The 12,802-nt window shown below is 44.4% G+C and overlaps 4 protein-coding genes across 4 annotated transcripts; 2 read left to right on the forward strand and 2 right to left on the reverse strand.

Moving 5' to 3' along the window:
• The first annotated feature begins 2,168 nt into the window (after positions 1-2,168).
• LOC138414195 (histone H3.1) lies at positions 2,169-2,910 on the forward strand. The gene has a single exon (XM_069541087.1). The coding sequence runs from the start codon at positions 2,194-2,196 to the stop codon at positions 2,602-2,604; it is 411 nt and encodes a 136-aa protein (XP_069397188.1). The 5' UTR covers positions 2,169-2,193; the 3' UTR covers positions 2,605-2,910.
• Positions 2,610-4,416, forward strand: LOC132432759 (histone H4). The gene is made up of 2 exons (XM_060023514.2): positions 2,610-2,664; positions 3,351-4,416. Exon 2 carries the CDS (start codon positions 3,379-3,381, stop codon positions 3,688-3,690), a length of 312 nt encoding a protein of 103 aa, XP_059879497.1. The 5' UTR covers positions 2,610-2,664; positions 3,351-3,378; the 3' UTR covers positions 3,691-4,416.
• A 3,086-nt stretch (positions 4,417-7,502) lies between these two features.
• On the reverse strand, positions 7,503-7,901 carry LOC132432755 (histone H4). The gene has a single exon (XM_060023507.1). It carries the CDS (start codon positions 7,882-7,884, stop codon positions 7,573-7,575), a length of 312 nt encoding a protein of 103 aa, XP_059879490.1. The 5' UTR covers positions 7,885-7,901; the 3' UTR covers positions 7,503-7,572.
• Positions 7,902-12,209: 4,308 nt separating this feature from the next.
• On the reverse strand, positions 12,210-12,778 carry LOC132432721 (histone H3.1). Its single transcript, XM_060023467.2, has one exon. It carries the CDS (start codon positions 12,709-12,711, stop codon positions 12,301-12,303), a length of 411 nt encoding a protein of 136 aa, XP_059879450.1. The 5' UTR covers positions 12,712-12,778; the 3' UTR covers positions 12,210-12,300.
• Positions 12,779-12,802: the final 24 nt, after the last annotated feature.

Here is a 12,802-nt window from a genome sequence, read left to right on the forward strand (position 1 = left end):
AAAGAAGGCAATCACGTAAGAATCCAAGGAGTTTCACGTGAAACCTCGCCTCTAGGAAGCAATGTCAAAAGGACATTTGTTTCTAATCTGCAATAAATGCAAAACGTTGTGTCTTGAGTGACTGGGGAGGGACAGCAGAAAGCGAGGGGATGTAGGCCTGGTCTGCAGGTTTGGGACAAGTTTTCATCGATGCCATTGCCTTTCCTGGCAGCGCTGAGTGATGTGTGGTAGACCCGAGACGCCGGTGCCCTTGGTCTGAACCAGCGTGCATCTATTTGGGGCAAAGAATAGTAGAAAGCAAAAGAACTGGCTAACACCGCAATTAACAAGCTGCACAGGTGGAAAACAGCACGCAAACAATTTCTGTAATTGCAACTTGCTTCTACAGTTTAATGCACTTAACGAACTTTTGACCCCTTTTCATCCTCACAACATATCCCAAGCTCAAAACCTAGCACAAGAGAAATATCAAGTAAGCACTGGGTGGACTAAACTGTTCCTGGAAAGGCATTGCACGCGGGGAAGGAAGTGTGTGGGTGTGGGTGTCGGGGCCAGGGTGGGGGATACGTTGCTTTAGTGTGAAAGCACAGCCCGGGGATAACATTTTAGGGCAGTCTCGCTTTAACTTGTTTTTGGTTGTACAAGCGTCAACAATGCTAAAACGACTTCAGACTGCGAATCAGGCCAACTACTAAGAGAATAAAAGGCCCCTCTCACAGCCCAGTTCTGGATGACATCCCCTCACAATTCTGCCCTGGGATCGCCTAGCAACAGGGAGAATGCAGTGACGAGTCATTCCCGCGCGCGCGACTGCAGTTTTCAAACAAGTCCGCACGAGCCTCAGTAACCGGAGCTTCCCTGGTAGCCCTCAAACAACATAAGAGCTTGTTTCCGGCTTGTGGCCAATAATGTAAGGGTTCCAGACGCACGATTCGTCCAGCTTCTTTACCACCCTTTGTTACTTCTTTTCTTGAGAGTCTGTATTTACAAAATTACGTAATTTCTAAGAATTTGAAAAAGGACAGTTGGAGCTATGCGTCTTAGTTAGAAGGATAGTCATTTATAACAGGTATACAATCTTTCTCCAAGGTGAAGTTTTCGTAAGTGAAAATTTCTGGAAAGACATAAACTTTTTCTTAGAGTAATAAACGTGGCTTCTAATCAAACAAAGCTTTAAAAAGAGAAAATATGCATGCAGAATTTTCTTGTTTAGATAATTTGTACCTCCCGTGTCTAATGGGTTAAACTGCTTCAAACGCAACAGAAACACTCCATGCAAATGAAGGATGCTAGATCTCCTTTCTTAATGGCTATCCAGTATAATAAACTTAGCCAATGAGAAGGTAGAGTCTGGGTTACCGCCTCTTCGTCTAAAAGGTCCTCATTCGGTGTTCTTAAAGTCGACTATTTTACGTGACATATAGGAACAGTCGTTGGCAATATTAAGCTGTCCTCGTTTTGGTCCGTAATCCATTCATAGGCCCTAGTCCCTCGCCTGCTCCTCATAGGTAAACTCTGAGACGTTGTGCATGCCGTGATTGTGTGTCCGGCGTTGTACCTGGCTAAATGTATTCTAAACTTTAGAAAACTTAAGTTTCAGGAAGTTCCAAGTGTAAAGTCAGAGCATAAACAACACTTAACAAAGAAGTACCTTGTTGCAGGAAATATTTCTGGAAACGCTAGTTTGATTTTACTATGCTTGAATTTACATCTTGTAGGTTTCAAAGAAGTTTCTCAGTCAGTTTAAGCGTCACAGAGGGATTTCTTTTTTTGTGAAATGGTTTTGGAAATTTATAATCCGTTATCGGGTTATCGAGCAGGGAATGTAGAGTACATTAGGGCAATATTCTCTGACTCTCCCCTCCCCTCCAGAACCTAAATAAATATACAGTACCAATGAAGTTAAGGTCTGTTTTTTCGAAAAAGTAACGCTCAAGGCATTGCATTCTCATGAAAATCGTGGGCGGAAAAGAACAAAAAAACAATTTGAAAAGAGCCGAGGATATAACGTAGTGGCCAACGAAACTGCACGGTTTCTGGAAAGTTTAAATGTAGACCAATCAGAGCTTGTAACGTAATACTTAAACATTTTTCTCGCCCAATCACTTCACCTTAGGTACTATAAATACTAGCAAACTGCTGGGCGATGTTTCTGCGCCAATATTCGGGACGTCTGTGTATGTGTCACTTGTCATGGCTCGCACTAAGCAAACTGCTCGTAAGTCCACTGGCGGCAAAGCGCCTCGCAAGCAGCTGGCCACCAAGGCGGCTCGCAAGAGTGCGCCGGCTACCGGCGGCGTGAAAAAACCCCACCGCTACCGACCCGGCACGGTGGCCTTGCGCGAGATCCGCCGCTACCAAAAGTCCACGGAGCTTCTTATCCGTAAACTACCTTTTCAGCGCCTTGTGCGTGAGATTGCCCAGGACTTCAAGACCGACCTGCGCTTCCAGAGTTCGGCGGTGATGGCACTGCAGGAGGCATGCGAAGCCTATCTGGTGGGGCTTTTCGAGGACACCAATCTGTGTGCCATCCACGCTAAGCGTGTTACCATCATGCCCAAGGACATCCAGTTAGCCCGCCGGATCCGTGGGGAGCGGGCATAATTACAGCTTTTCTCTGAAATTTCAACCAAAGGCTCTTTTCAGAGCCACCCACGTTTTCAGGTAAGGGCTGTAAGAAACTAACTTTCCAACTCAAGTTGTTCAGTATAACTTTGCATCTGCTTGGGAATGAATAGACATGCATCAACACTTGTCGGATTATGTATAATTTTTGTCTAAATATCCACTACGTATGCGAACACACTGGCCCTTTTTAAGTTTATGTAAATAATACTGTTTTTCTCTTACCTTAGTAAAGAGCCAGAGTTTCAGAGGCACGCGAAATGATTGGCATTTGCAGAGCATTTTAAAAACATGGCCTTGTATTAGTTGTGAAACACAGGAATAGTATGAGTATAAACACTTTTACGTTTCTAACTTTGATCTTGATATTTTTACGATTATCAAAATTTATTGATAATAAATTTTCGCCTTTTTAAGTATTTCTTCTACTTAGGATATTTGGAATCATGTTTCCTCTTAAGCCTAATTCCTCCAAGTACTGTAGTTACGACAGTAGCCCAGTCAAGGAGGCAAAGACTATTGGTCAAACTGACCGCTTCCCACCTGCCCCACCCGCCCCGCCCTTCCCGCCCTTTCGCGTAAGTTCCCGGGGCTTGGAGGCGGGATTAAGGGAGGGGACTGTTGGCGTCACACTTCCGGTTTGCGCGCTTTCCATTCTCTCTGGGGGAGTTGGGCGGGGGAGAGGCGGTAGGTATATAAGGATCGGCTCTCCCTTCTTTTGTCAGTTGCTGTTGGTTTGCTTCTCTCGAAACCATGTCTGGACGCGGCAAAGGCGGCAAGGGTCTGGGTAAGGGAGGCGCTAAGCGCCACCGCAAGGTTCTGCGCGACAACATCCAGGGCATCACCAAACCCGCTATCCGCCGTCTGGCCCGGCGTGGCGGTGTGAAGCGCATCTCCGGCCTCATCTACGAGGAGACCCGCGGGGTGCTGAAAGTGTTCCTGGAGAACGTGATCCGGGACGCCGTCACCTACACCGAGCACGCCAAGCGCAAGACTGTCACCGCCATGGACGTGGTCTATGCGCTTAAGCGCCAGGGACGTACTCTCTACGGCTTCGGCGGTTAATTAAGCTTTCCGATTTCGCCATCAAGAGTTAGCATTTCTCAACCAAAGGCCCTTTTCAGGGCCACCCAACTACTCATAAAAGAAAGCTGTAACCATTAGCCAAGGCACAGGAGCCTGCAGCTCAATGGTGTGGTTAAAATGAAAACTACTGAGTCAGAAAACACTGCGGAGATTAATGTCTATATATCCATGTAACTCCCACTCTCGCCTCCATTCACTGGACACAGGTAGGGGGGAAAGGTGATACTCCCAACTTACTAAAGAAAAGTGGAAAAGAACCAAGTATGGCGAGAAACTTGAATCGGTTTGCAGGAACAAAGAGAAGCACTGCCCAATCAGCAAGCCCCATTCATGGATTTCAACCAATCAGAACTGATGATCTCATGTGGTTCCCCGCGGCGACCCAAATTTGGGGGATGGGAAATCGGGCGAGAAACGCCAAAGCCCTTATTTAGAGAATTTTTTTAATTTGTTTTTACGGGTTATGAAATAGACTCCGACGAGACAGCTGAATGGCTCTCAGTCATGTCCTGAGAACAGTACTGAAATTACCGCCTCTAATAGGATGATTTGTCTCGATTAAAAAAATAATCTCTAGGGCTTCCCTGGTGGCGCAGTGGTTGAGAGTCCGTCTGCCGATGCAGGGGACACGGGTTCGTGCCCCGGTCCGAGAGGATCCCACAGTGCCGCGGAGCGGCTGGGCCCGTGAGCCATGGCCGCTGAGCCTGCGCGTCCGGAGCCTGTGCTCCGCAACGGGAGGGGCCGCGGCCGTGAGAGGCCCGCGTACCGCAGGAAAAAAAAAAAAAATTCAGACTGCCAGCAAACCCAGGGCATTGAATTCAGGCGAAATTAAAATCTCGTTTACGAAGAAAACGCACTTCCTTCTCTTTCGGTGTCAACACAGCCCTCAGCAGTTAGCTGTACTTTTTTCCTTACTTCACAGAGGAATGGAAATAAGGGTGATGGAAATGTTCTAAAATTAAATAGATTGTAGTGATGGTTGTACAACTAAGTAAATATACTAAAATCCATTGAGTTGTACACTTAAAGTGGGTGAATTTTATGGTATGTAAGTTATATCTCAATAAAGCTGTTTTACATATATGTATATGTATGTGTGTGTGTGTGTGTGTATATATATATATATATATATATATATATATATACACACACACATATATAATCACCAGGCAGGGTAGCAGGAGATTGTTTGTAGGGTAGACACTGTTGGTCTGTGAAGAGGTTCTCTTGCTAAAGTTGAAAGTATGGCCTGCTTGGTCTAGTCTGTCATTATAGCCACAGGAGGTTTTAAGCAAGAATGTCCCTAGTCCAATTATATATTCCAGTAGCATACCAGACTTTAGAACTCAGCTGGAGAAAGGATGTGAATTCACTTGAAGTTGGCTAAAAGGAAAACAGCTTATCCTCATCTAAAAAGATATTCACAAATGCCTCTGTCATTGGGTTCCTTTTTGTATCATTTTTATAGAAGGCTGATTTCAGCCTCAGTGTGTTAGTTTCAGTCAATAGTTCTCCTAGCTTTTTTGGTCCCATTTCCCACCTGATAACTGTCCTCCAAGATTTTGGGGGGAATGATAAAAGTACAGAGCCTGGCTTAATTTAAACTGACAATGGGGAGAGTTCAAGGCTGCATTCTAGATGACCAGAGGAGCAAAAATGGGCCTGGTTGGGATAGTGGTCACTTTATGTTTTCCTTAGCTGGTGTCCTGGTGTCTGTCAGGAGATATGTATTGGTTTCATGTAATGTGCCTGATACTGTTGTAGGCATTGGGGTACACCATTAAGCAAATTAGAATTTCCTGTCCTCCATTCAGAGCATATGTAATGAAGTGTGTGGATAGTTTTCCTGCACTGGAGGGAGGTGTGGTTGCTCCATAGACCAGTTTCTGTTATGGTTGGCCTGTTTTTTTTAGTTCATAAGCCGTGTAGATAGTATCACACTCATTTTAGTCACACCCACTACCTGAGTGAAAAACCTGTGAGCCTTCCTCAGGCCTAAGAGTCATGAAGTCCTTGTTCAGAACAAAGATAATGCTGCCTGATTTGCCACTCCTGCATCATCCCTAAGAGCCAGAGAAAACCTGGCATGCTGACTGATTCAGACAGTGCCAAGTCAAGGAATTGTAGATGGGGGATCAATTATGGCAGCCCTCTGGTGGGCTAGGGGGGTGGGAGAGGGCCTGAATGCTTGTGTAGAAAATTCATGCATGCATTCATTCAACTCTGCCATAAAAGGACACAAGGGAAGACAGCAGTCTATGAAGCAGGAAATGGGTCATCAGACACCAGATCTGTCTGAATCTGTCCAGTGCCTTGATCTTGGACTTCAGTCTCCAGAACTGAGAAACGTTTGTTGTTAAAGCACACAGTCTATGGTGTTTTTATTACAGCAGCCTGAACCAAAACACCATTTTATGGATATAGATAATATTTTATCTGGTCCCTTCTCATGACAATTTACATTGTTTCCACTCTTTTACTATTACAAACAATGTGCTGCATTAAGCCATGTTTAAGTTCTTAGTGATCTCATCCAGTCTCACCGTTTGTATGTTGATGAGTCCCAAAATTTTTATCTAGTCCAGACCTCTCACCTGAACTTTAGAATCTCGCTTTCCCAACCACCTAGTCAGGTGTCAAGAGAGACATTAGCAGAGTAACCAGGCAGCAAAGTGTTTTCTAAAGTAGCCAACAAGTACACCCTTTTCAAACATTAAATCAAAGATGCTGATTATTCAGTTAGCTGGTTTATCAATTTGAGGACATACTTTAAAAAACCTTTTATAATAACCATATTGTCATGTTTGAAAGTTTCATTAAAAAGATACAGTTTACTGCAGACAGAGGAAAGAGATGAGCTGGAAGGAAGGTGAAGGTGCAAGAGAGCCACTTAACCACAAAGGAGGGAGCTTCTCCCTTACAAGCTCAAAGGCCCTGACAGAGGCCTAGGGGTTCAGAACAGACTCCCTTAGTCTAGTAAATGGGAATTTACAAACTCTGCTTAGCTAGAGGCTTAGGGAGGGCCCCCAGCCTGAGGATGAAAGTCAGCAATGCCGAGGCATTTTTAAACCCGAGACCACTGGCTTTACGGGGGGGTGACGACACTCAGCATGATGCCTGGCTCAAAGTCTAGAGGTACCTGAGGCCAAGGTCTGGGGAGCGACGCAGCGGAGGACGGGGAGGTGCTGGGAATGGAGAGATCATAGAAGGCAGATCTTTCCTGACATTGCTAAAGGCAAATACACTAGGAACTACCAGCTGGCGTCTTGCTCGCAATGTATTTTAATTAATCCGGCTTCTGACTTCTTGTGAGCGAAGCAGCACCCTCGCAGGTTCTGGCAATTTGTACAAATATCTACTGGTCCCTCCCAGGACCAAAAACAAGATCGGCGGCGATTCAGTAATGCCCGCTTCCCAAGAAAGAAACTGCCTCCTCGACGAAACTCCGGCTGGCAGTTGTCGCTCCTATTACAGACGATGTGGGGTAGGCAGGATCCCTCCCACTAGAAAAAGCCGGGAACGCCGGGCCATAAGTCCTTCATTGCGGTTACCGGGACTTCCAAACCCCTCTCATTAGCTTTCCTTAGTCCAGTGTTAGCCCCACCCACAAGCGAGCACTTGCGGCCTGATTAGGCGAAGGTACCCCTACTCTTAGCAGGTACGCAAAGATTGGCTGATGGAGACCGGCAGTGAAAGCGAACAGTTTGGCCTGTAGATAAGGCCACGTTAGCCTTAAAACAGAACCACTTTTTTTTCCAACAGATACGTTTTGAACACGGAAGTCGCGTACAGCTCTTCCTGAGCGGAGGTGGGCGACCCTGAAAAGGGCCTTTAAAAAAAAAAAATGTATAGAATGAGACTTTAGCCGCCGAAGCCGTAGAGAGTGCGTCCCTGGCGCTTAAGCGCATAGACCACGTCCATGGCGGTGACAGTCTTGCGCTTGGCGTGCTCGGTGTAGGTGACGGCGTCCCGGATCACGTTCTCCAGGAATACCTTCAACACCCCGCGGGTCTCTTCGTAGATGAGGCCGGAGATGCGCTTCACACCGCCACGCCGAGCCAGGCGACGGATAGCTGGTTTGGTAATGCCCTGGATGTTGTCGCGCAGAACCTTGCGGTGGCGTTTAGCGCCTCCCTTACCCAGACCCTTGCCGCCTTTGCCGCGTCCAGACATGATTGTCTAAATTCTCGCAAACGTACAGGATGCAACAGGTTACTGCTTGGTTAAGAGTAATTATAAGCTAGAGTCGGACCTCGTTGAGAACTGAAAGCGCAGGCGGGAAAAGAGGCACTGACCGCGCCCCTTTGGCTCCGCCCCTTTGGATCCGCAGTGATCCAATGACTGTGGGAGAGAGAAGCTAGTAAAGAGGTTCACTTTTAAACTCTGGATTGTTTTGCTTCCTTTGCTCTGCATCTGAGGCTGTTTATTTCTTCGGCTGAGAATTCTAGTGGAGGCTTATACAGTATTTTATGGCAAATACTGTACTTTCTCATTCAGGAGGAAGTGATTGTTAGTTGCTAAGGGTAGCAGAATATGACTCCCCATTCCCCCGCTCCCATATGCTTCTTTGGCAGAAGGAGTATTTTTGAGTTGATTATCTTTTTAAAAACACCATACACAAAAACATTTCTAAAAACAGAGTAGAATTTACTCTTTTGTGAGGGACATTTACATTTATAAAGGGAACTTTAAATTGTGTCTTTTTCTCTGTACCAGGAAGAGAAGGATGACTAAATCACCAGAGAATCTCATCAATGAGGAGGCACTAGAATTAATTCTGTATAACAACCTTACCCTCGTTGTTCCTTTTCCTGGTAACCTCTCATAAGTGGCTCCCACCCACTTCTTAGCCGAAGATGGTATTTAAGGTGGTGGCTTGGGTCAGTATTGGGAGTTTACTCAGTTTTTCTAGGTATTTCTCAAGCCTACGTGAGGTATACATGTTATTAAGCTTCTGTTTGCTTTTCTTTTGTTAATCTACCTTTTATACAGTGGTTCTCAGCCAAGAACTTAGAAGGGTAGAAGGAAAGTTATTTTCCCTCCCTTATAGGTATGTTGATTATTTTGAGCTGTAGCAGAACAGCAAATGCAGAGGGAAGATTTCTCTGAACTCCCATTATCTGCCTAAAGACAGATCCTCCAAAAGGAACTCAATTGTCATAAATCCCTTCCCAAGGAGTTTCATTAACTAGGGAAGAGTGACACTTATCTGAGGAAAGGACACTAAAAATTGACACCACACCCAGACAAACCTTGGCACAAACTATTGTCCACAAAAATTAATTGTCAATCTAAGAAAGAAATAGAGGATTTTATTAGAGCCAACCTGAGGATTATAACCTGGGAGACAGTCTTTCAGAAAACTCTGAGGACCGTTCTGCTTGTCAGAGGTCAAAGCACAGTTATATAAGTTTTTGAGACAAAGAATCGTATATCAAAGTTACATATTGAGTCTACATAGTCCAGACCTTTGTGAGTAGTGGGGCATCACAATCCCTTACAGGATTGAGAAAGGAATGTTATCCCCTAAGGAGTTACCTTGCTGGAAGCAGGAGAAAATTGCTCTTTTCAATGAAGCAGGCATTCCTGTGTCTTCTAAGGAAGTCTGGTCAATCTGTAACGTGCACACTGCACGCTAAAGAGGGGTAGTGGCCCAAATAAGCAGAGAGAAAATTTTATGTTTAGAAATTTTCTTGTCCTGCCTTAAACATTATTTTATCCTGTCATACCTCTCCCATCTATTCTTCTAAGGGCCCAATCATCTTTCCTAAAAAGTATTTACTCTCCCCTAAGAGGCCTACATACATACCACCCCCCAACCCCTCTTCCCTATTAAGGTGGTGTTTAAGTCTGAATTTTAAGCCACCTTGAGGAGTTACTCATTTTTCCCTGGGTATCTCCCACATATACATGAGGGCTTCTGTTTTGTTTTTCTCTTGTTAATCTGTCTTTTATTTCAGGGGTCTCACAGAGGGAAAATTATTTTTCCTTCCCTACAGCTGTGTGACCTTTAACCTTGCCTTTGTTTTCTTTATCTGTAAAACTGGGTAATGATAACACTGATGGAACTCTAGTGAAGATTTAATTTAGCTATTGTAAGCAAAGCATTGGAACAGAGATTGGCCCATGAAGTCCTATATAAATGTGACTTGTTTTCAGTTGGTATTATTTCTTAAAGAATCTTCCTGGACTTGAGATATTGCCCTGAGGTCTCATCTTTACTCCTAACACAGTATCAATCACACAAATATGCATTTACTCATGAGGATTGTTTTTTCTAAATCACAGCATCTAATAAAGCACAAAGTATCAAAGCATTGTTTTGTTTTTCATACGACATGTTAAACCTGGTGGGTCCAAATATGTTCCTTTGGGCCCTCTCCCAAGGTGCACTGACAATCTCAGGCTTCTAGCTTTCCTGCAGCCAAGCCTGGGGTGCTGTTCAAATCTCCATACCAGTTTCCCACTGTTGTGTTAAATCTCTTGAAAACACTCATTGAGCAGTAACTCACTTCTACTGGGACAACTGGAAAGGCTACTACTAAATTTTTAAGTCTGAAAAATTTACCCTGACCTTGACTTCCTCCTCCTTTCCTTTGAGAGACTTTATAACAAACCAAAACTCATTCTAGACTCCAACAGCATTAGCTGTAAACTTCAACCTGTGGTGTAACATCACTCTGTGGGCCTGGGTAAGAAAAACCCTTTCTAACTGAAGACCTTGCAGCAGCCATTTAAAAGATACAATCTGTACAGTAAACACCCCCTTTTGTCTTCAGCCTGACCTTAGTCACTCCCCTAATATAAAATAATAGATGCTTAATGCAATGATATTAAAATGCTGGCACCATCCCCCTGCTCAAAGTGTTCAGTAAATTTTCTTTCACAAATTTGATTTTCTTCCACATTTGATTTTAAAATGTCTGAATTTTATTTCTAAACTGAGCAGAATCTATGCAAGTAAGTAATGCCAAGTAAAAAGGAAATTTAGAAGCTAAAGTTTGTCTTTATTTCAAATTTTGAAAAATTCTAGAGTATGAGAGAAAATGATACACAGTTCAGGAAAATTAATAGCATTTATATGACGCTATGTGTCCCAAACTTGATGCATATTATTCTAATAACAACCCTACGAAGTGGGTAGTGTTACCCCCATTTTTCTGATGATGGGGAAATTGATTTGTCTAAGATGACACATTAAGTAGTAAAGCTGGGATATGAACCCGGGTAAGCTAGCATCCAGATGCTGCCAGCTTGCAGAGTATACCCTAGAAAAATTAACAAGGTTATGAATTGTAAGACTGTGTTAACCTTTTTTTCCCTAGATACTGCACAGTTGTTCTGTTGAGGGGCTCAAGTAAATGAAGACTTAAACCCAAATCCATGTTCCTTGGCTGGGGAGGGGAAGGATCAGCCAGTCCCAGCCATTGTCCCCTGCCTATCTGATCCTCAGACAGCAATGGGCACTTTTACTTTTTAAAAGCTATCCTATCAGGCCCTGTACATAAAACTTTTTTCCCAAGATACATAAAATATTAAAGGAAAAAGTCAAACAGTGTACATAAGAGCCAGCACAGCAATAAACAAGAAAAACCAAGATACCTGGACTTCAGCAGGGGCCAAAAGCTGAGGGGCAAAATCACCTTGGTTTAAGCCAAGGGCATTGGTGCCTCTGACAGACCTCTTATACGGGTAACAAAGGTCTGTGCCAGGCAGAGGCTTATACTAGTCTGGAAAAAATAAAATGTTAAAATAAAACAATATACACAGAGAGAAATATCTTTGTCATTAAAAAACATTATTTTGTAAACCAAAAGTTTTTATTGAAACCCTGAAATGTAAATAAATCCAAGTGAACAACACAACACCCATTACTGTGTATTTTGTGGGTTTTGTTTTAGGTGGGAGTTGGGCAAATTATTTTAGCAAGGTGAATCAATTCTCATCTCAGAGGTAGGCAGACTACTAGGAATAGGGTATGGAAAAAACAAGCAAAGCCTTCAGAATTGGTGGTTGTCATGTTTTTCAGCATTCTGTATTTTAGTTTGTAAAATATAGTGCAAAAGCTACACAATAAGAAGGTTATTTTTCTTCTCACATTTGGTCACTATCCCATGTGTCACTTTTCACCCAGTGCTGAATCCCCAAACCGAAAAAACGTAAAAGCAAGATCACTGAGTCAAATAGCTAAAGTCCTATATTTGAGTAACAACTACAGCAAAGAACTGTGAAAAAATTATACAGCATAGCATACTATGGTACATAGCCCTAGAAAAGACAAAAGCAATGTGAGATAAAGCAATACAATCAACTGGACTATTTACAAATAGGGCTATGATTAAATAAGGTTTGATAGACTGCTTGGATGGCTTACCTGTTAAGAAAATATGGTTTAGACCCTCGCCTCACTTACAACTCCAGGAATGTCTGGCTGCGGCAGAAGGGGTTGGGACGGGAAGAATTCTACCCTAACACACCCTTAAGGGGATTGATTTTACTTCCTTACGGTACAGCTCTTCAAGATGAAGTTGTAGGTGGCTCTGAAAAGAGCCTTTGGGTCTAAGATTAGCACTTAATGGAAAAACAAGTTTACGCCCTTTCACCACGGATGCGGCGGGCAAGCTGGATGTCCTTGGGCATGATAGTGACGCGCTTGGCGTGGATGGCACACAGGTTGGTGTCCTCGAAGAGCCCCACCAGGTAGGCCTCGCACGCCTCCTGCAGCGCCATCACAGCAGAACTCTGGAAGCGCAGGTCAGTCTTGAAGTCCTGCGCGATCTCGCGCACCAGGCGCTGGAACGGCAGCTTGCGGATCAGCAGCTCCGTGGACTTCTGGTAGCGGCGGATCTCGCGCAGGGCCACCGTGCCGGGCCGGTAGCGGTGCGGCTTCTTCACGCCGCCCGTGGCCGGCGCGCTCTTGCGGGCCGCCTTGGTAGCCAGCTGCTTGCGCGGCGCCTTGCCGCCGGTGGACTTGCGAGCGGTCTGCTTGGTGCGAGCCATGACAAAACCCCACGATGGGTGTTCTCCCAAATGACAGGGAAAAGCACTCAGCCATCCTTCTTTTATACAGCCAGGCCACCAACTATTGGAC

Source organism: Delphinus delphis, chromosome 10 (assembly GCF_949987515.2).
Source record: "Delphinus delphis chromosome 10, mDelDel1.2, whole genome shotgun sequence".
Lineage (NCBI taxonomy): Eukaryota > Metazoa > Chordata > Mammalia > Artiodactyla > Delphinidae > Delphinus > Delphinus delphis.

Excerpts from the sequence above, each read along its gene's own strand:
- LOC138414195 (XM_069541087.1), top strand. The coding sequence starts at position 2,194 with ATGGCTCGCACTAAGCAAACTGCTCGTAAGTCCACTGGCGGCAAAGCG.
- LOC132432759 (XM_060023514.2), top strand. The coding sequence starts at position 3,379 with ATGTCTGGACGCGGCAAAGGCGGCAAGGGTCTGGGTAAGGGAGGCGCT.
- LOC132432755 (XM_060023507.1), bottom strand. The coding sequence starts at position 7,884 with ATGTCTGGACGCGGCAAAGGCGGCAAGGGTCTGGGTAAGGGAGGCGCT.
- LOC132432721 (XM_060023467.2), bottom strand. The coding sequence starts at position 12,711 with ATGGCTCGCACCAAGCAGACCGCTCGCAAGTCCACCGGCGGCAAGGCG.